The 23,381-nt window shown below is 42.5% G+C and overlaps 1 protein-coding gene across 1 annotated transcript in view; it reads right to left on the reverse strand.

The window, feature by feature from the left end:
* The window catches only part of ADSS2 (adenylosuccinate synthase 2), a 40,480-nt gene extending 20,256 nt beyond the window's left edge, over nt 1–20,224 (reverse strand). Inside the window, exons 1-2 of the mRNA XM_040597990.1 lie at nt 19,920–20,224; nt 919–1,021 (exon numbers count right to left, since the gene is read on the reverse strand). Of these exons, the coding sequence (XP_040453924.1) occupies nt 919–1,021; nt 19,920–20,087 (271 nt within the window). The 5' untranslated portion in view covers nt 20,088–20,224. The remainder of the gene's footprint in view (nt 1–918; nt 1,022–19,919) is intronic.
* Nucleotides 20,225–23,381: the final 3,157 nt, after the last annotated feature.

Raw genomic sequence — 23,381 nt, forward strand, 5'->3', positions numbered from 1 at the left:
GACTACAGGCTCAGAGCAGTCACACATCCAGGAAGAAGTGACAGGAAGAGCAAGGCAATGAAGTCCTGATTTGGAGAAGCCCACTAAGTCAGGGGCAGGAGTTCTGGGTATCAGAAAAGCAGGATGAAAAGTGCTGATCAGTCATGCTTGTGGAACAGCACACAAGTACATGGATAGTTATAACGCTGTGTGGACATGTTTTATATTTACCTTCATTTTTAGAAGGAAATTTTCAGGGCTACACAGCATTATTAAGTAGGCTGGTCATAGAAGCAATCCAAAGAAAAAAACCATAGGATTGCAAACAAGATTCCAAGAGAGGGAGGGGGGTAAGTAGGCTTGTAGGGACAACAGACAGGACAATCTAAACGACCTTTCAGGAAGCAAACAAATCACAGATCCTGACATAGCACTGCCACTGCCCTAAACCACCTAATGTACTCTCCTTAGAGGACTTCTTGGTAAGAACTGTATAGTGCAGAAGTCTTTTGGAGTCAGCATTCATTTCACAATCCAATGGAAAAGGAAGGAAAAATATATGTTTCAAAAAGTACTGGTAGCTACTTAGCAGGGCTGAAGATTATAACAGAGAGGAGGCATTCTGAGAATAAAAGAAATGATCAGTAGAAAAAACAAGAGGGATTGGGAGAATGAAGACAAGCTGAGCAGCTAGCTGTTCGCACTGACAGGACAGGTAAGAACTAAGATGAACTATCCAAGACAATAAAAGAAACCTTTATGACACAAACTTCACAACTGAGTTAAGAAAACAGTAAGAAGATAGTAGAGCAGTGCAGGCCTGTGAGAATTTGAGGAAGAAAAATCCTGATCCTGTATGTCCTCAGATATATTTTGTTTTTTCAATGTCAGAAGTCTGTCACTACAGTATTGTCTATCTTTTAGAGATGTCCCACTTACCAATGAATGCAGTGACTTTTGGATTGATGATCCCACTTGGCAGAAGATGAAAGTCATACTCCACAGAATCCACAACAACTGTATGCCCTGCATTATTGCCTCCCTGGGGGGTGGGGAGAAAAAAAAAGTTAATAGTTTTTGATACTAAGGACAAATGAACACACGGTATAGAGATGGAATAAACTGGTTCCAGCTCCAGTTCTGCAGCTTTCATTTCTGTTGCTGAAGAACGATCTTTCAGAGATCTCCTTCTCCCAGGAAATCAGCCAAACTTGTTTTGTCAAACCCAACAATTTCAACATCAGTACTGTATGTCACATAGACTTTGGACAGTATTTTGGTTCACCAAAGGTACAAAAACTTGGAATAAGATTAAAATGTTCTAAAAATTACTAGACAGGAGCATAAATATTCTAGAACATGCAAACATTTCTAAAAGCCATCATCAGTTTTACTAGTTTCCTATTGCAGTTATGGAGAGTAAGTATTCAAAGTGGAACTGCAACCTTGGCAAAGAAAAAAAACCACCCACCAGTTAAACTTGAGTATATAAAACCATGTAGTTATTGGGAAAGATAAGTCTAGCTGTTTGGCAACATGAAAGTTTGTTGTTCTGAATTTTGGGTTCAGCCTTTCGAGTGGTTTTCTATGAACAATAAACAGCAAAGTTAACTTGCTCATTCTATACCTCCTCAGCAGTAAGAAAGGTCTGTAATAGCAAGTCATTTGTATCTGAAACATGCTGTTAAAGAGTGAATCTAGAGGGAACTAAGATGATTCCGGTTTTCATAAGTTACCAGAAACTATTTACATCAAAATAACATTTCACATTTCTAGCTTTTTTCATTACCACAAAGAGAGTATTAAGAGATTTGTTAAACTGTGAAATATGTCCAAAATACAAAAAGAAGCCTGTGACCAAGTCCTAAAGAGGGTCAAGATAGGCTTACGAAGCTAAAAAGATTACAAAATATTTACCAAATATCCCCAATTCTCGTTTGTTGTACTTTTGAAAATAAGCTTACACTCTCTTGTGACCAAGGCATTTGTGCAAGACAAGGTTACATAAAATATGGTTCTGTTTGTCATAATACAGGAGCATCCTTCGCAGACACCTTGCACCAAACAAACTGCTTCATAGAAGGAAAACCTTAAGACTTCTAATCTAAGCCTTCTTTCAGCACAAGACAAATGGAAGAAAGGCACTACATGAACAGAAGAAGAAAAAAGAAACTGTATCAAATACTAATTATGGAATTACAAATCTGAAATATTTCAGAATAATGTAGCACAAAGATCTTTTCAAAGCAAGGGACTCAACAGCTGCTCACTACTTCCACAACATTTACCAAGCATGAATGCAATATATACCACATATCTGACATTACAAATAAAGAATATTCATACATATCAAACATTTGTGCCAGTATACAAAAACACAGGTAAAAGCCTAATCTCAGTGAAGTTAGCAAGGAAAATCCTTGTGATTTCAGCATTATTTATTTGAGGACTTACAGCCATTCCACCTCCTTTGGCAACAGAGGGAAGACTAATAAACCTTCACGCAAGGGAAATGTCCAAATTGAAGAAAAGCTTAACTGATTTAGTAATACAATGTGGAGTCTTTCCATGTACTGAATAGTACCCTGACAAAAGTTTTAAAGATTTCCACATGCAGATTGTTTTCACTGAAAACGATCTGACTTAATCAGAGAATGCCAAATTTTCACTTCACAACACATGAAACATATTGATTGCATAAATAAAGCAAGCTTTTCAAGTTTATTCTTTCAAGAAAATAATACTTCAGGAATAACCTTCCTCCTCCTCCCCTCTAACCCTCCTACTCAACAGCAGCTGTTAAGAACAACTGTTTAGCCGTCTACCAACTCTACAGTTGTATCTTTGATTTAAAAGGATGTTACCTACTTTACCAGGTAGATCATTTACAACTATTTCTGAAATGCAATGCTGACAGTCCTGAGCTACTGCAAGTTACTCTGAAACTAGATAATATTCCAAGAACTACTAAGTTACATACATACAAGCTTTTTTTAGTAAGAAAAGACATTGGGTTTCTATTTACTGTTTGAGAATCTAAGCAAAACCTTTCTTGGGGAAGAAAGAAGAGTTATGTACTAAAGTAGCATTTACAGGCAAGTGCATCTGCTGAAAGTGGTAGTTACCTTCATCCTCATCAGATTCCTTCAAATCATTCCTTTCTGTTAGATCCACTGGTAATATCAGTCTATACAAATATGAACGCTGAAGTGCTTTAAGATTCAGTAAGTAGGTCTAAGTACAACAGTGAAGTACTGAGGTAGTAGTAATTTACAAATGGGAAGACAAGTCAAAACTCTCCCACTGCAGCATAAACAAACTGAACTAACCCATAAGCAACAATAAGATTAGTACATGACTATTAATTTCAAATCCTCTACTAACTGGATGATTTACTTTCTTGGTTTGCTTCTCAATTTATTTAATTTTTTTTTCTAGTGTCATGAACATCAAATAAAGAAAAATTGGCCACTGTAGACATTAAATCATGATTAACAATAAATTCTTAGTCTCTTAAAGTCTGCCAAGCTACTGGTGCCATTCAGACATGCTAACCTGAAGTTCAGCAGTCGCATCTGCTTGAGTAAGGTGTACAGCATGCATGCTCACACTGTTAATCATGAGAACATAGCTGCTGGGTTTTGGTGGTGTCACCAAATCACAAAGATTTCCCCTTGCACTGCTGAGTTGTGTTGGCTCTGTGCTCATTGAAAAATACCCCGTGGCTGACAATGAAAATGGCATTTTACCTTTTAAACCTTGAACTACACATACAGCACTGCTCATACTTTATCTAGAAGCAAGCTAGTTAAATATACTTCTGCATGTTTACTGTGAGTAGTTATACTTCAAGGGATTTTGCTAGAGACTGAAGTAGAAAACTTGACATTACATGTGATGAATCACCATCTGAACAGACTCTAGGGCCATAATAATACCAAAGTTTCCAAATGCTTCTTTACAGATGAGGCCTAAATTTGAATCTCAGAATTTAGTTGGTTTTATTATTATGATGCCTATGACATGAAAAGATTCAGTCCCAAAAGTGCTACTGATAGCAGTAGTCTGGTAGAACGTTAGGTCAGTCCCCACCCTCTGTTTTGGATGTCAACTGAAAAATATTTTTAATTTCAAACTGTATTTTAGGACAGCATTAAAACAACAACATCTCATTAATTCAGTTTTAACACAGTTTTAACACAGTTAGGAATTGTAATACATTAAAAGAATGGTTCACACCGTACACTTACAGTGAACTAGCAGTGAAGTGTACACATGTTGTGTGCTCAGACATTGCACAACACAGGTTTGGTAAACAACTGTAATTACAGAAACCTGAACTCAGAGTTCTAGTGGTGCTGGGGCGGAGAGGTGGCTGGTTGTTAAGTTATGGGGTCTTGAGTTTGGTTTGTGGGGTTTGGGGTTTTTTCCTCCTCCAGAAATTGACGGTAATGCCAAGATATTCCTCATGTAGGCAACTATTGCTTCTGGGCATAATTCAAGGCATAAACTGATGAAGTCACTCCTGGCTTCGGTACTTTCCATCTGGATTTCTCACTCCTCCTCCCTCATCACACTAAACCAAATGGGACCAGTTAGGTCATTCAAGCTAACACTGCTTTGATTCAAATGTTTAAACATTATTAATGGAGAACTAACTGTGGAATTTCTTTTCACTAGTAGTTAAACAAAGTTCATGCTCAAATGATCTTCAATACATTGTGTAAAGCTTTTGCCAGAGGGAAATTAAGATATACAAGTCATTTCTTGAGGTTGGCAGTACTCCCTAGTTAACCAAATACAGTAATCAGTCTACCATATCTCGGTAACCTTCTAGGTACCCAAGCTACAGGAGTTCTCTCCCAGCCACGTGAAAACTGAAACATCTACCTTGGGCCAACACAAATAAACAGGCCAAGTGCGCAGCAAGACTAAAAGATTCTCCTGCTCAGTCTAGACTACACCATGTGCATGTAGCAGTGGCTCCTTTTCCCTTTCTCCCTGAACAACCGCAAGATTTCCTTCAACTGAGCCAAGAAGTGTGCCATGGCCAACACACTAGGGCAAGGCAATTCTGGATACAGCTACAAATAGATGGATTGCACAACAGGACTGAGGTGGGGAAAAGATGACTTCCTACACATGAGAGGTACAAGGTGGCACCAGTGGCACTCTGAACAAAGAGCTTCTTCACTGGGATGCTTTCTTTCCATTCTGCAGAACAGCAGCAGAGGAAGCCCCTCCAGAAGTCAGAATGCAGGCTGTGAAGGAGGTCAGGCAGCCAAGGCACGCCTGGCTTTGCCAAAGTAGTATCATGCAGATAAAAAAAAAAAACAAAAAAACCAAAACAAATTTAAGGGAAAGGTAATCAATAAGACAAAGTAGCATGACACAGGAATATCTAACACACTCAAGACTTTACTCGCTTGGTATTGCAATGCAATATTTAGTTCCAAAATTATGCTGAAGAGGCTTTATGAAATACAGCAAACAACAAATACCTAATGCAAAAGACAAGCAGGAAAGCCCTTTTAAGGGGAGGGAAAAAAAATAAAAGAAAGAGCCTTTTAGCAATTTTTAGGTACATTAAACTTGCGGAAGACAATAAAAATCAGTTCAGTGTAGACAGTTGTAAGGCAGGACCAGAAGAGAGCTTTCAAGGTCCAAATACCTGCTAAACACAAACCTACTGAACCTTCTTCATGAAGTCTTCTGTTCACTCCCTCTGCTTCCACGGTTTCCATGCTCTGATACAGCTGTTTTAAAAGTCGTCTAACCCCACTTGTCTTACATATTCTCAAGAAAAAAAACCAAAACACACACACACACACACACACACACACACAAACACCCACTTGTTTCCTTAATTGCTTCCTAAAAACATTTCTGTGAAAGTCTTTCACTGCTGCATCTCACAAGTTGTTACAATATCAGATACAGCATTGTCAACCCTCAGATCTGCCAGAACAGCAGAATCAAAATTTTGAAGACTGCCTCTCTTAACAGTCATTTAAGAACCTTTCTCCCCTCTCCTGCCCAAACCTCCTATCAGTTTAAACAGCTCTTAAGAAAAAATGTAACTTTAAAAATAATTAAAAATTCGTAACACTCTAATCACTGAAAAGTAATTCTGATATTTATATTACCAAAACTTGTGTATATTATTTTCTTATACATATATTTACCACGGCGAAGATAAATTGCTTTTTGCATACTTAAGTATATGCCTGCGCATGTCCTTCAAGTTTGGATACACACAGCAGAATCCTTACATGCCATAAGCTTCCCATTTCAACGGACACTCTAGACTATCCCAACATCTTTTATTTTCTTTTCGTTCTGGAAGTCATACCAAAAGGTATCTGCTAGTTACCTGAAAATTTTTTTAGTACAGCATCATCCCTGAAACATACCAAGGAGACAAAGTCAGACAACAACAGAAAACCAGGTGTTTAGTGCCCAAAAGTCTGCATCACCTACCATTCAAATACTGTGAACTGGAAGTATATTGTTGGAAATTGTTAGGAAAAAAAAACTGTTCTTGTTAATTTTACACCAGAGACCAAGCACTTCATAAATTTAATATGCATAATGCTTAACTTTTGCTTATTTGATACTGAAATATCTCTCTAATTTGGTTATTACCAGGCTATTTAGGTAAGAATATAAATTATTTTCTCCCTAAATTTCTAATAAGGCTCACTTAGAAGAAAGCATGCTATTTAGGAAAAAAAAAAAAAAAAAAAAGAAGAAAAAAAAAAGCCAAACAATTTCTCTTTAGGTTTTCTTTACATTAGAAACCAGCTTGCTGACTTGGGCTCATTTCATCACAGAAAACAGTACATAGGAAAAATAAGCACATGCCTTGCTACAGAACAGAACATAAACCAGATTCTCCATCTAGCAATAAAGCAGCCTCCCTTGGAGCAGTAAGAACCAGCAACACCACACTGTACTCCCATCCAGAAGCTAGCACAAACTTGCTGCTTCTGAGGTCTCAAGCATACTTTCCTTAGGTATAGCACCATCCCTCTGTGCATTTCTATCAAGGCACAGCACTGCAGTTTTAGCATCCTCTGAGGTTTCCAAAACTGGGTTTTCAGAAGTCAGCAATCTTCTTAGCACTGTATTTTGAGGTAAATTTTAAAAAGTTAAAAGCATTCAGTTTGTCCTTTCTCCTTTCCTTGCACTATTTTTTCTCCTCATATCTTTCAACACAGTATTTGGAACAGTTCCCCATTTTCTCCCTAAGGATTCTTTGGTGACCAAAGGATCAGCCCTTTCAGCAGCCCAGAGCTTTACCAAATTACAATGTTAAACGCCTTCTTTAAGGCCCTGCTTGGAGGAATCCCGTGGGTTAGGGCTCTAGAAGGCAGGGGAGTCCAACCAAGACTAATTACTCAAGCATCACTTCCTCCAAGCTCAAGATCGATGCATCCCCATGAGTAAGAAATCAAGCAAAGGGGGCAGGAGGTCTGCATGGATGAGCAGGAGCTTCTGGCAAAACTCAGAAGAAGGGAGTTTATGGGACATGGAAAAAGAGACAGGCTACTCAGAAAGAACATAGGAGTGTTGTCAGAACATGCAAGGGGCGGTAAGGAAGGCTAAGATCCATCTGGAATTAAATCTTGTGAGGGAGGGCAAGGACAAGAAGGGCTTCTTCAAGTACATCAGTAGGAAAAGAGTGAGTATGGGTGCCCTGCTGATGACGGATACAGGGGAGGTGGAGTTACTGAATGCCACCTTTGCTTTGGTCTTTACTGCCATGGCCAGCCCTCAGGCTTCCCAGACCCTGGAGGCAAGAGAGGAGCCTGGAGAAAGGAACACTTCCCCCTGGTCTAGGAGGTTCAGGTTAGAGGTCACTTCAGCAAACCTGACACCATAAATCCACGGGCCCCGATGGGATGCACCCCCTAGTGCTGAGGGAATGGGCAGATGTTTTTGCCGAGACACCCTCCATCATCTTTAAAAGGTCATGGAGAACAAGACAGGTGCCTGTGGACTGGAGGGAAGCCGGTGTCAATGCAAGCTTCAAAAAGGGCAAGAAGGAGGACCCAGGAAACTACAGGCTGGTCAGCCTCCCCAGCATCCCTGGAAAGGTGATGGAACAGCTCATCCTGGAGGTCATCTCTAAGCATGTGGAGGAAAAGAAGGTCATCAGGAAGAGTTAATGTGGATTCACCAAGAGGAAACCATGCCTGACCAACCTAAAAGCCTTCTATGATGGCAGGACTGGTTGGGCAGATGAGGGGAGAGCAGTGGATGGTGCCTACCCTGACCTCAGCAAGGCTCTTGACACCGTCTCCCATAACATCCTCGTAGGTAAGCTCAGGCAGCGCGGGCTGGATGAGGGGACAGCGAGGTGGACTGAGACCGGGCTGAAGGGCAGAGCCCGGAGGGTTGTGACCAGCGGCGCAGGGTCCAGCTGGAGGCCTGTGGCCCACAGGGTTCCCCAGGGGTCAGTGCTGGGTCCGGTCCTGTTCAACTTGCCCATCAGTGACCGGGACGCGGGGACAGAGCGTGCCCTCAGCACGTGGGCAGGTGACACGAAGCCGGGGGGGAGCGGCCGATACACCCGCAGGCTGCGCTGCCCTTCAGCGAGGCCTGGGCAGGCTGGAGAGCTGGCGGAGAGGAACCTCGTGGGGTTCAGCACAGGCAAGAGCAGGGTCCTGCCCCTGGGGAGGAGCAGCCCCACGCACCGGTACGGGCTGGGGCTGACCTGCTGGGGGGCAGCTCTGCGGAGGGGACCTGGGGGTTCTGGTGGGCAGCAAGTCGCCTGTGAGCCAGCAGTGAGCCCTGGTGGCTGAGGGGCCAGCGGGACCCCGGGGTGCGTGAGGGGGAGCGTGGCCAGCAGGTGCAGGGAGGTGATCCTGCCCCTCGGCTCTGCCCTGGGGAGGCCGCACCTGGGGCGCCGTGTCCAGGGCTGGGCTCCCCAGGTCAAGGGAGACTGGGAACTGCTGGGCAGGGTCCGGCAGAGGGCTACGGAGGTGATGAGGGGGCTGGAGCATCTGCCTCATGAGGAGAGGCTGAGGGAGCTGGGCCTGTTCAGCCTGGAGAAGACTGAGAAGGGATCTTATCAATGTCTACAAATATCTCAAGGGTGAGTGTCAGGAGGATAGGACCAAGCTCTTCAATAGTGCCAAGTGACAGGACAAGGGGTGACATGCACAAACTGCAACACAAGAAGTTCCATCGGAATATGAGGAAAACCTAATTTACTGTGAGGGTGCCAGAGCACTGGTACAGGCTGCCCAGAGAGGCTGTGCAGTCTCCTTCTCTGGAGACATTCAGAACCCACCTGGATGCGACTGTGCAACCTGACCGAGGAGACCCTGCTTTAGCAGGGGGTTGGACTAGATGATCTGCAGAGGTCTCTTCCAACCCTGACCGTTCTGTGATTGCGCCTCTAAATGAATTTCCCCAACTCTTCAACCGCCAGGAGCATGAACTTCATAATACAAAGTAATACAGTGTTGTCCTTCTTTAACTTTTGATTTTGCCTTGTAGTCAATACCTAGGCCCACTGTTGTCACTCAAAACTTTGAAACCACACACCAAAGTTAGGGTGGTCGGTTTCATGCTTGGATCCGGTCTCCAGTTTTCAGATTACCAGCTGCTGCCTACACTGCTGCCAGCAATGCTGAAGGACTAACTGCCACCAGGTGACACTGAACATTACTGCTGATAACAGGGAAAAACATGAGCTTGCTCGAAGTGGTGAGAACAAAACACCTATTTTCTTCCCCAACACCACCAGTTCAAATCATTTGTGGTATTATGAAACTAGTCATCTTAGAGAGCTGCTTTAATCATAGCTTTGATGCAAAAACAAACCAAAAGACACCTCAGCCATGGAAGTTTCTTAGTACTCTTTATTTAAAGAGTTGTTAATTTGTTGGGGGTTTTGTTGGGTTGGGTTTGGTTGGTTTGTTGGTTTTTTTTATTAAAACTTCTGCACATATCCAGCTCAAAAGTGGGTGCCTGTTGCATTGGAATCAAAGTGTGAAAGTCATCATGAACAACAAGCATGAACCTATGTTGTGTGTCCCAATGCAAAAAGGACATGGACCTGCTGGAGTCCAGAGGAGGCCACAAAGATGACGCACCTCTCCTGTGAAGGCAGGTTCAGGGAACTGGGGGTGTTCAGCCTGGAGAAGAGAAGCCTCCAGGGACACCTTATAGCAGCCCCCCAGTACCTAACAGGGGGGACAAGAAATCTGGAGAGGGATGTTTTACAAGGGTATGTGGTATCGGAGAATGGCTTTAAACAGAAAGTGGGTAGATTTAGATTAGATACTCGGAAGAAATTCTTTACTGTGGGGGTGGTGAGGTGCTGGCACAGGCTGCCCAGAGAAGCCGTGGATGCCCCATCCCTGGTAGTGTCCAAGGCCAGGCTGGACAGGGCTGGGAGCAACCTGGTCTAGTGGCAGGTGTCCCTGCCCATGGCGGGGGGTTGGAGCTAGATGGTCTTTAAGGTCCCTTCCAACCCAAACCATTCTATGATTTCAGTATATGGACTTAGCTTAGGGACTTTTTAGCTTGATGTTCTGATGGATGAACAATTTAAAATCCTAGTAAGACACAGTAGCTTTTTTTCTCCTTTCATGATCCTGACAATATTAAATTATACTATTATTTTAGAGTATTTTAAGTCATTAAGTGGAACAAAGAAATTAGGATCAGGCATAAGATCATTACCAATCTATAATACTTCAAGCAATACCTGTTTTTGTAAGATAACTAAATGCATAAGCTTTTTTAAAAGCCATTATTCCCATTTTGTGGGGTATGTTTCAATCACTTCCTTGAAAAAGCATATGACCCCTGACCACTAGCTGGTAATCTTGAAATATCCAAGCTATTAAACATGTAGAACAGCTAAGCATACAGGACTCTGACACAAAGGTACATACTAATAGACAAATTATCACACAAGTACTGTTAGAATGACAGCAGTCCTGGAAACAAAACCCCCTTTAACGTACTCACCCCCTTTCTAGAAGCCTCATTCCAAAAAAACATTCCCTATGAAATACCACTTTTGAAATATGCCTTTTACAGTGGTTAACTACACAGAGACGATTTTTTTTGTAACAGCGAACAAAAAGAGAAGGGGGGTAGGGGGTGGGGTGGTGTCTTCAGCATGCTAAAGAAGATTAAGTGGCCTAAAAATCCTTCTCACTGTAAGCACCACACCCAAGAATCTGTATCCATATATTCAATTCAGATAGGTCGGTCAGTACTACACACAGAACAAGATACTATTCTAGAACAACCTATCCTGGCAAATGTGAACAGAATCAGTTACACACACACAGAGGGGGCATAAGATAGCAAAGGCATCTGCAAGTATTGATAAATATTCTTAGGAAACACCCTTTTTGCAATAGTTTCAAGTGCTTGAAAACATTAATTTGAAAGGAAAGAAGTCATTATCTGCTAGCTGATGTTTTACTGGGAACAAGCTTGAAATTTCAATAAATCAAATAAGTGACTCCTACTAGCCAAAAAATGCTACCAAAGCACTGGAAGGCAACACTTAGCACAAACACACCCACACAGGTGACACAAGCACACCAGTTACCACAATACTACACCATGGTTGCAACAGCAGCACTGGAAAACACACTGAATGCTAATCAACAGTATCAAAGAGGATTACATTTTAAACATATTGACTGATCAGTATTTCTAATAGGACATATACAGTAATTTAAGGTATGTCATTTCAGCACTTCCCCCATCCATGCAAAATGGCTTATTTTCTCTTGCATTCTATAGCTGGCAGTTAAAGTATTTAAAAGCTGAAGTATTTTAGGTAAAGAATTGGATAGAACTAGCAACAATATTAATGCAAGTACCTGACAGCTCTACGATTATTTTTTTTCTTATAGGTCTGAAGACTGAAACAATTTTGAGAAGTGTAACTCTTATAAAGATGTACTCTGGAGCCAAACTGGTAAACTCAAAAGAATGTATGAACAACCTTGAAGCAAGACAAGCTGTCTCACTTTGAACCTTCCAGCAGCACAAGAGCTCTGTAGCTTGTTACATTCTGTCCATGCAGAGCAGCTTTCAAATTGTGTATAAAGCAAGGAAAAGGAGCACTCATAATAATATTAAATAGCAATTTTTCTTCTGGAATTGCATTGCTGTACTAGTCAAGAGCCCTCAGGCAACATTTGTGTATTCAGCTGATTCACTGGACAAATAAAAACCAATCTTTTTTGGAGTTATGGCAGAATCTTGATAATTTAATGAAGTTCACTTGACAAAATAGTAATGGCTTATGCCTGTCTTCAGAAAGTCTAATTGATGACTTCACCAACCTGTTTGCATCATGATCTTTATTGTCGAGGATTAAAGAGGGATGCTCTTGTTAGACAAAGAGTATTTTCTTGCTGAATTAAGGTTCACAGTGCTTAACCAGCCACAACCAAAACTCAGCTAACAAAACGCTGAGGCTGAAATAACCACCACCTAGGGTTTTCGTTTGTTTGGGTTCTGCTAAATATAAAGGTACAACCAGAATGTTCCTTAAGTAGTTAATTTATTTAACAATAACTTATTTGGCTTTCCATAAATATACTTCAACAATATTAATGTAAGAAGGACATAAAAATTTAAAATAAAAAAAAAAAAAGAAAATCAAACTAGGAGTTCCAAGCTCCAGTATGTTTTATATGCAATGCCTGCTAACTTAAGACCTCATCTGAAGCCAAGTAAAGCCAACAATTGAGGAAGCATGGAATCTCATTTTCCAAAAAGACTCTGAAAATTATACAAAGCCATACTCAAATGCTTATACAGAAATCCTGTACCAGAACTTCTTCCTCTGGTGAGTTTTCTTAGAAAAGTTCCATGCTTCTGGCTTTGCAGCCAATCTCGCCGATTTACCTGAAAAGTATGCAAAGGTCTAGACTGCTTATCCTCCCAGCTTAAGGCAGGAGGATTTGCAGTTCTTCCATTTTCCTGGCACATGGGACTCCTCCAGGAAAAAGGTAGACACAATACATCCATCACCGACTGAAAAGACCCTCACTCTTAAATTCATTCTAGCTTCAAACTTTGGGGTTTTCCCTTCTTTTTTTTTTTTTCTTTTTAGAAAAAAGTGCAAACAGTCTAATACAAAACATTAATGTACCAACTTGAATAATCAGCAAAACCAAAAGGAAAGCAGAGTTGTTCGTTCATAAACTGAAAGCAAAAATATGACGACTCGTTACAAAAAAAAAAAAAAGGACAGCAAGACATTCTCTACTTTTTAAAACATTTGTATAGAGCACAAAGAGCAAGAATAATGTGTGCCATGTGTGCTAGCCAAGGAAGTGTAACGCTTAAGTATAAGGCATGTGTACATATCTAAGTATAACGTGCAACCAAGAGATCACTGCAGGAAGACATAAAAAATACAATGCATTTGAAACTAAGATGGAGGAACAACAGCGTATCTTTCTTCATTTTAAATTTATGCACATTGAAAAGAGGCATTTTATTTCCACAGCGTATCTTCATTATTCAAGGGCAAACTAGAAGTTAATATAATATCCAGAACAGTTAAATCTTTTTTGAACACATCAATACAAGACAGCAGTTCAAACCCTGATGCCTCACCTACAGCAGCACTCCCATAACTGCTGAGACTGGTCCACATTACTGCAACTTTACCTAACAGAGGAGGTGCATGGGGAAAAAAAAAAGATTCATTAGGAAATTAGACTGAAATTACTACTAAAAGCATGTTGTGAATGGCTCTCTATACTGATAGTAAATACAAAAGTATTTAAAGCCGCTCTGAAATACTGACATATGCATTTAAGAGAACTATCTACCCGAAAAGTCTACAATGACAATCATGCCTTTTCTTACGACGTGATCATGCCAAGTTGTCTATCTCAAAAATATGATGCCTCAGGGTAGAGCAAAGAAGTCTTTCAAGTTACATCCTCTAGAATAGAAATTAGTTGTCTAGTTTAAAGAGATGTTATCTCATGCTACAATAAGGAAGAAGCCATACAATCCTTTCAACTCTCCCCATCAGATGTGTGTGTGCATAATTTTTTCTACAGTTTACTTTTATTGCTACTACATTCCAGCATTCATTTTTAGCTCAGGGCAACCACTGTTGTTTCTAAACTAGCTATACAAGCGACTGCCAAGTTGGGCAAGAAGCAAGTCAATGTTGCTTTGGCATCATATGGCTGTAAACATTTCATTTTAACTCTTAGATGAAAAGTCAAAAATACATCAAGAAAGTTGGATACCACCATTACTTACAGAAAATGTTAAGAAAGGCTCCTTCTTGCCACAATCAGATCCTAGGAATGCTGAACACACTTCTGGAAAGTTGATCAGTCTAGCTGAACCCCTGTGGTACACCCTAACTAGACACAGCTCTGCAATTACTAGGCTATTTGCTTCTTATTTCAATACATATTGCCAAAAATCAATTTTGAACTTCAAATTACAAAGCATCCCCCTTTAAAGAAATAATTTTTTAAAATAATCAGGGTTTTGATAATGAATTTATTCTCTCACATCCAGATTTTGTGATTAGTTTCTTGCTTTCTCCCCGCTCAAGCAGCTAACAAACTCTACTGTATAACCCACTCCTGGATTTAAGTGTAAACAACATCCAGCAGCTAGCAGTAATCTTCCTTGACAATCCATTCATGTTTGTAAGATCTAAACCTAGCTCAAGGAGCCATCATGTTATACACTTCATAAAAGTTTCTAGAATTTTGGCTAGACTTCAGAAATTTGTTAACATGTACTACAAGAACTGTTGCACCAGAACAAGATCAAGAGCATAGTCTGGGACAGCATATAACAGAATAAACACATCATGTTTTACACATTCATCTGTTTTCTCCTAACAAATAGAAGAAAACTAACTTTACTTAAATCTATTAATCTCAAAAAAAAAAAAAAAAATCCATACATTTCTCTGTATGCCAGAACTTGCTCTGTGGAACTGCTATTGAGAGACAATATTTGGAAAAACTCTTTAGTGCTGGTTTTGCCTCAGTTTCACCTAATCTGCGCACCCTATACTGTTGCAATGGCTACATAAGTTAGGTAAGGAACAGGATTCATTATCCAAGTCCAGAATAAAGGCCAATCTATCCCTAAAAAAGAGATCAAGTGAGGCAGTCAGATAAGGAACAAGAAAAATGTTGAAGGCACAGACTGACCCAGCACTACATCACTTCAGTGCACAAAACCCCACCCAATGTTTGCTACATTTCACAAGAATATTTAAGGAGATGAAAAACAAAAAGTGACTTTGGGAATATTTACAGAGAACATCTTCCAAATGCATGAGGTTGTACAGTAGAAATAAAATACTTGCAATCTGAATAAGCTGCTATAGGGTACTGCATCTTAACCAAACAACCACAGTAAGCTTTTGTAGTAACAGTAACATTGAAAGAACAATAATAAGCCACTAGTAGATCAAGGTGTAATTTGTTCTTTGGTACTATTAAGATCTCCTTTGTTAATGGTATAAAATTTATGCACTGGAAAAATCAGATTTCAACTGTTTTTCTGTTTGAAATAATTCAGACATTGTGTGATTGTTTACAATAACAAGAGATCACCTGTCAGTGATGCTCTAAAGCATGCCTGCAAAGCATATGACTCACTGATGGGGCAGGCCAAAGAACTCATTTTACTGACCTCTCTTTCCTCACCAGAGCACATTATTGGCACGCTGCCAACCACAACAAGGTCCAAAAGTGCACCCAGCACTTAAAAAAAAAAAATTAGAGCTCTAGCTAGACCTCACCTATCAAATGTCTAATCAGCTAAAAAAAATCAGCTACTGATTCTGCTCTTCATAATTCTGCATGGCCTGCAAAGGCTCTTGACTGAAACCCATTTTCAAAAGAGAATATTTAGAACAAGAAAAAAGTGAGCTTGGTGGATGGAAGATAAGAAAATTCCAGTTTAAATAATAAAAAAAAGTGGCTATATAGAGAGTACTAGAGGTATTAGCAGCCTTTGTCTGACTTAGGCAGTTATCAGCTGATCAATTTTAACTGCTTAACCCCAAGAATCAGCACACTGAACACTTCTGTACTAACTACTGCACTACAACTGCCACACATCAAGTGATCAGCAGTGGCATCACTGTACACACTGTTGTTTGGGGGCAAGAAGAGGAAAAGGGAGTATGATGAATCCACACGCTGCAATTAGCAGACCTTAGCGGTTCAGGAGTACAACCACGTGCCCCACAGCAGGCAGCGCGGCGACGGGAAGTCACCGGCAGGCCACACTGAAATCGGGTGAGAAGATGTGGTAAGAAGCTGCAATTCTGTTTTGAAGTAGTAACAAGATGTGCAACAGAACTGAAGAAGCAGAAAAAGAGGATTCTTCAGTACAGGGAGCATGGCTTAAAAATCATTTCAAGACTTAAGAAATCTTATTCACCCATGTGAATTACATGCTCTGAATAAGTCAGCTACCTCCAATAGTAAGAACAGGAAGTGACCAAAAATCTGGTGATTAAATGAGTCAATGAGAACAGAATCACGCAGTGCAGACATTACATTTTTTTTTTTGCTGTATTGCATACACTGGTAGATTGGGTGGAAGGGGTAGCATTAACAGAAGAGATACACAGTGTATTTTGGTACTGTGTTTATTTTGATAAAATTATTACCCAAAATAATTTGCTTGCATTACTTTGCCATTCCATATCCACTAACAAATTTAACACTGGTAATTAAATTCCCCAATTTGCTTGCATTCTGCAGTGGTAGAAAATCCCATATTCAGAACAAGAAATGTTCTCCTTTAACTTTCCATTACCTGTGGAATTGACAAAAAAGCAATGTATACTTCTAAAAATTGCCAGGTTTGATGGCAGCGAGGCTAGCTGCTTACTAAGAGGAAACCACGTCAATCAAAACCCACAAAAACACAGTTTTTCTGGCAACTACTCCTGAATCTCAAACCAATTCTTGCTCTGTTTTACTGTCTGGACTATGATTTATGTAATAGCAGGTAAACAGACTTTGCTCTGTAAGCCACTGAAAACCAGATGTAGGTTTAAGTGCAAAAGTTTCACCAATGCATTTGTTTTATCAATAGTATAATTTTACCAGATACCTCCTAGATGTAAATGAAGACCAATTCAAATTTAACAGCAGAAGAACCAGTACATAGTCTGCCTGTCATGTAGATATATTTGCATTAACTGCGACTGAACCCTCTGTACTAGCAGTCTCCTCATGCATTAGCAACTACATACACATAGCCCATGGATGTATTTTAGTTTTAGTCTCTTCAAACAGTTGTTTTTGAAACCATACTGCTACTTCTGATAAATGTGAATCTGTCTCCTGAAAAGAAAATAGCATTCCCTTGCTCTGAGCGCAGGGCTTCTTCCTTTCAAAAAACCTCTAGACCCAAGATAAAATATTTTGGAGGGAACTTATTTAGAAAAAGTAGAGCCATAATACAACTTATTTTCTAACACACTCGTTCAGCTAATTATACCTAGGTATGCATCTCATTCCAGATGCCAGTCAGCTAGTCCAACAAGTGACTGAAGTCATTAGTTGTATGTAGTCACCCGCTACCTAGAAGGCAAGAAGGTATGGCCATAAATTTGAGTACAATTTCTTGCAATGTCTTTACAGGCAATGCAAAAAAAGTGACCGTTCCTGCTTCTGGGACAGCAACATTTTTACGCTCTGCATCTGCACAGAACCAAGGATATGAAAGCCACACTAGAGTGTTTCACTGCAATATAATGCAAGTTTCCACAACACCTTAGACCTGCTACTACAGCTTCCCAAGTCCTCCAAGAAAACAGTTGTACTAATAAATTTTTCACAAGAACACGCTAGAAATATTTGATCTCATCCACAGGCATTCTAGCAGCTCTGTGGCATGACGAACAGAAAGAACCATCCTAGAATGAATAAGAGTATAATGGTGAAATAAGAATCAGAAGCTCCAATTACAGAAAGCTGGTGTTAGCAAGCAGCTGATTAAGTGTGTAACAACCTTTCTTCCCAGCGGAAGGGTCATACTCTAATTTACCAGCAGTAACAAAAACATCAAGAATATGCTTGCAAACACAGTGAGATGGTTTTACAGCTCAGTACCACTGAAAGAGAATATTCCTATTTTCTCCCCTCATTCTGAGAGACTGTTCTTTGTGCTTACTCTGTTCTGGGCTCCTCTGTTCATCAAGGTCCTCTGAGCCAATAAAATTCAGGTTTATTTATTAAAATGGTTAGAAGGTAAATCCAACGAAAAATAGTTCCCTGCCATTTTGGTGATTTAAATCAACCTACAGAAGTGTCGAAGTGCCAGAGTCAGAGCATGGGAGGAGACCCACACAGCACAGCCATCAACAGGAAAGGGAAGACAGATGAACTCCTTCCTTCAGCAGAAGCAACACGCTATTAGAAATGGCAGAACTGGCCATGCAATTCAAGCCTGAGGTAACATCATATTTTTTTCCTTTTCTTGATCCTCTACCCAGCTGATTCAAAAGAAGTAACAAATACATTAAAACACATGCACACAAAAAATGCCTGTCTGCCTCTCCCTCTCCACCAAAAAGTCTTAGCATTAAACAGGCTCACTCTCACCTAGATGCCCTTCAAAGTTTCCAGAACAAAGCTGTAAAGAACAAACTGAGTCACCATGTTCTATAACCCACAAAGCCAGGCAACCATGCCACAGCACCACATCAGATTTTATTACTTTTTTTAAAAAAAAGATACGTGGGGAAAAGTAATTCATCTGCAAAAACAGCTATTTAAGAACATGTCTGCTTCAAAATCCAAGTCTCTGAAGTTCAAGTTTTTGATTTGTCAGCTTTGCAACTGACTGGCTTGCAACCGACACCAGCTTTATGTGCAGTTTTTGTTAGATAATACAGCGTTTGCACTCTTTGGGAAATGGTACGCTCTTCCAAAACACCCAACAGCAACTTTAATTTGTGCATTCAACAAAAGCATACAGATAACAACACTTACACGAAGTCTGCATGTGCTGTAGGCGTTTTACACTGCAGTCTCTCTTAACTTCAAGAAAACAACGTACATGGTTGTAGTTCACGCAAGAAAAAACCGTACATAGTTGTAGTTCATGATGTTGTGCTCTACAGAATTACGACACTAGAAATGTTAAGAAAAACACCTCCTCAGACCTGGGTTGTTTTAACCTAGGCATTTAAGAGTAATGTGCCTGCAGGCTAGCCGCACTTTTTTTTGCTGGAATAAGGCCTCCATAACAGAGAATAATAATAAAAAAAAAAAAAGGTGGGATTTCATTGACACAAGAACGATCCCGAAGCAAGGGCAGGCGAGCCTTTAAAAGCGAGTCTGAGCTGCAGAGCACCGCGCCGCTGCGGCCCGCAGGCATGCCCTCACGCGCGCCGCCGGTTTCGGCCGGGCCCGCACCCCCGCGGGGCCGAGCAGCGCGCAGGCGGGGTTCAGGCCACGCCGCCGCCGCGGGGTCCGGCCCGGCACCGGTGCTGCGGGGGGGCGCCCAGCGCGGCCCCTGCCCGGCGCCCCCCAGACAAAGACCGCGGCCGTGGCGGCCCTGAGGGGGAGGACGCGACCCCGGGCGCATTCCCGCTGCCGGAGGCCGGCTCTCGGCGGCGAGGGCGCCTTCCTCCTCCCCGCCCCGGCGCCGGGACGGGGACAAAGGAGGCGCGGGAGGGCTGCAGAGCCCGGCGGCGGGGCGCTGGCCGGGGGCTCCTGCCCCGCCGGGGGGGGCTTCGCTGCCCTGCAGCCCGCCCTGCGCGGCGGCAGCCCCGCCGCCTCCCCCGCGGAGCGGAGCGGGCGCCCATCCCTGCGCGGCGGCGGGCGCTCGGCGGAGAAGCGGGGCGAGAACGAGCGGGCGGCGGCGGCGCCCGCCTCAAGGTGACACCCGCGGCCTCCCCCCGCGCCCCGGCTCGCCTTCCTCACCTGGCACCTGCAGACGATGTCGGCGTCCTGCGCCAGCAGGTCCACCACCTTGCCTTTCCCTTCGTCGCCCCACTGGGCCCCCAGCACGACGGTCACCTTGTTGCCGGGGCGGCGGGCGATGCACTCGCCGTTGGGGATGGCGGGCGCCGGGGCGCCATGCTCCGCCATGGCTCGCGCTGCCCGCTCCGGCTCCGCTCCGGGCACATGCGGCAGCGCGCGGGGGCTCCGCTCCCTCCGCCTCCGCCTCCTCCCGGGCGGGCGGTGCTGCCGCGTCCAGGTGCCGCCGCCTACCGGCCCCGCCAGCGCGGCCTTCCCCGCCGGGCAGACCCCTTCCCCTCAGGGGCAACCCCGCCCCGCTCCCCCGCGGAACACCGGGGCCGCCGCCGCTCCCGGCGGGCCCTTGCCGCCCTCGCCCCTGCGCCGCGCCCCCGCGCCTCACAGCCCGGACTACACTACCCAGCATACTGCGCGGCCTTTCCCGCGCAGGCCGCCGCGCGGAGCCGGGCGCGGTGCATGCTGGGGAGCGTAGTCCTTCGGCGGCCGCACCTGTGACAGGACCGGGTGCTGGCCGCTTGGCCCGTGGCCGAGGACCGGGCACCGGGAGGCTGCGGAGGAGCGGCCGAGACGCTCCACCGGGCGCCGCTGGCTCTGGGTGGCGCCTGCGGTGTGTGGAGGTGGAGCAGGGGGCGAGGGGCACGGAGGGGAGCCGTGAGGGGAGGCCTTTGTGCCTCGCGTCTGGCCTCCGCTCAGAACGGGACTCAAGCTGCGGCCTTGGGTCCGGTGGCGGCGGACCCTGTGACCGTTCCCCAGGCCTGGCTCTCTGGGACGCAGCAGCCCACGGCCTGAGGCGCTACAGGTGTCCCCGCAGCTCGCCTGAAGCCAGCCTGCAGGTTCCTGTGCGGGGTGTCTCCCCGCTTCCCCTCGGGTTACATCTCTCGTGGGCAAGGCATGACCTGTGGCTCCTGTCACACGTGCCAACCTGCCAACGTGTGCTTGCAGTATATCGTAGCTTTGCCTATGCAGCTCCTTTTGCTGACAATGATATGAATATAAATCCGTGTTTGCAGAACCAGGGGCTAAAGGAAGGAGGCCATTTTCTCCAGAGACACCAGAACATGGCCCCAAGCTTATTCATGAGGGGAAAAACAAATAAATGGAAAAAACCCGTTGCAGAGACATGCCTTCATCATGCATACTTGAGGGTTTAGAGGTAGAGCTGATGTCTCAGTGGTTGTTTTCATTCTTTCCTGCTTCACAGAATCAACACCCCTGGGGGAAGATATTTTTTTTAAAGTAGCTATTAAAAAGACATAAATCTGAATGATGTAATTATTGCTAAGACAGCTGTTCAAAAACCTGAGTCACGGAGCAGTGACAATCCGCAGCTGTCTAGTAAGTTGCAGAGTTTGATTCTAAACGTTTCTTCACTCCTTCGGGTTTTACTTTGACCAAGATTTTGAGGATCTGTAAAAGACACTGGAGAAATGTTTAACTGTGCCTTGTAAAGCTAGGGAGATACATAACAGAAAATTAAACACAAAGTTGGCAGAGAACATTTTTTAAAAAAAAATCTTAAAATACCTAAATCCTGACCGTCGGTGCAAAGAGATGCTGTGACAAAGTAGTTCAGTACAAAGATGTTGAGCAGTAGCAAACGATAGGAGGCAATTGTGTGTATACACTTCAAAGAGCCAAGAGTTCCTTAAAGATTCTGTTGAGTCCATAGTATTAATATTTTTGTCTGATTGTGCTAAAAAAAGCACAGCCATGATTTCTGTGTCACTGCACAGAGCTGGTGGGAAGTCACTAAAAGCCACAAGGAGCTGCCAAAGTCAAATTTCTCGTCTTGCTGACACAATGGCAAACTTCATTTTAGTTCACTCGCATCTGAGGCCCTCGATCATCTCATGACTCCCCAAACAACGGTCTAGATTAATGTTTCAGGATATGATTTTCCAGTATAGCTGAATCATATTAACACCCCACCATTGCCAATACAAATATTTCCTCAAATCTCAAAACAAATTTGAGCCTGTTTTAGTGTCCTAGCAATGCAGTATTAGTGGAACGTCACTTCCCAAAGAGTCTTAGGCACACAAATCCATTGTTCTGCTATTTTTATTTATTGTAAAAGACACTTGAGATTCATGTTTTCTTGATAGATATTGAACCAGTGAAGAAAACCATTCTTCACTTTCAGAAAACCTGTAAGTATTTAATGAAGATCAAGCTAATCAATACTGATCAGTACTGCAAGGGTTAGATTTTTTTTTTTTAATATATGGTATTATGGGTCCATCATTCCTCCAGCGCCTTTTCTTTGCAAACTAAATGGAGGCTTTCATTCTAATACTTTAAAAGACATTAAATACTCTTTGTTGACATGATTCACTAACTGTATTTGTAGTATAGCTCTAAAACATGGTAACTCTTGACCAAAGTACAAGCACAACTGGTGTCTAATGCCCCTTGTCAAAACCAGGCATTTGCTGTAGTATAAGTAAGAGTTTAGAATAAAACTGTGCAGAAACTCCCAATTGCACTTATTTTTGTTATTTACTGTAAGCAAGAAAACCAGCAAGAGCATGCAATGTTACAGTGCTGTTTTTTTTCCTCTAAGGTCTATGGACTGTATTAACTTTTTTTGCCATTTGAGCAAGTTGAATCTGCTCTGTGAGAGGTCAGGTGGGCGTTTAGAGGTGGCACAAAGCGCCAGTGCTTTTTCTGGCATTAGCAAGCCAGTACATGGGACTGACTTTGTAAAACTGAACCCATGGTAGAAGTGTACACTGATAAAGTTTAGGTTGTCTTGTCTTCTGAATTGTTCAATGTTATTGACTGGATATAAAGAACTGAGGCAGTTACAATTATCACAAGTTTCACTGTAATTTGGGTACATTCAGGCTTTTCTCATGACTGCATTGCTTGCCTCCCAATAAACAGCAAAAGGCTCAGGAATTTTTAATAACAGGGAAGGGAAGCAGTGTGTGATCTGCATTTCATTCAGATGTGTTGAAAGAGATACGTGGAGTTGTTACATCTGTATGTTTTCAATTATTCTCATGAAGTGTCTCACATATTTTTATGTATTTAAAAAAAATGACACACAAAGTAGTTTAGAGGAGAATTTTGGTAAGAACTTCAGTAGTTCAGAAAATCAAGGGTGAGCATGAATGAAAGGAAGATGCTGTAACAAGCAAGAAAGCCAACTGGACTATTAGCGAATGCTTGACATGGCCGATGGGTCATAGAGTGCTATTTTTTTCTCATTATCAATACTTCTTAATTGTGTTGAAGGACTACTAAATGATTTTAATATTTTTCTGATACTGTTTTTTCTACTGCAAGTGATTTCTGAGTTTCAGGGAAAGTACAGATTTTAGTGTAGAGTGTGTGGTATAACTAACCCTTGATAATGAAAATGTCAGGGCACATCGCCCATGGTATGAGTTTTCGGTTAAA

Source organism: Falco naumanni, chromosome 6, assembly GCF_017639655.2.
Source record: "Falco naumanni isolate bFalNau1 chromosome 6, bFalNau1.pat, whole genome shotgun sequence".
NCBI lineage: Eukaryota > Metazoa > Chordata > Aves > Falconiformes > Falconidae > Falco > Falco naumanni.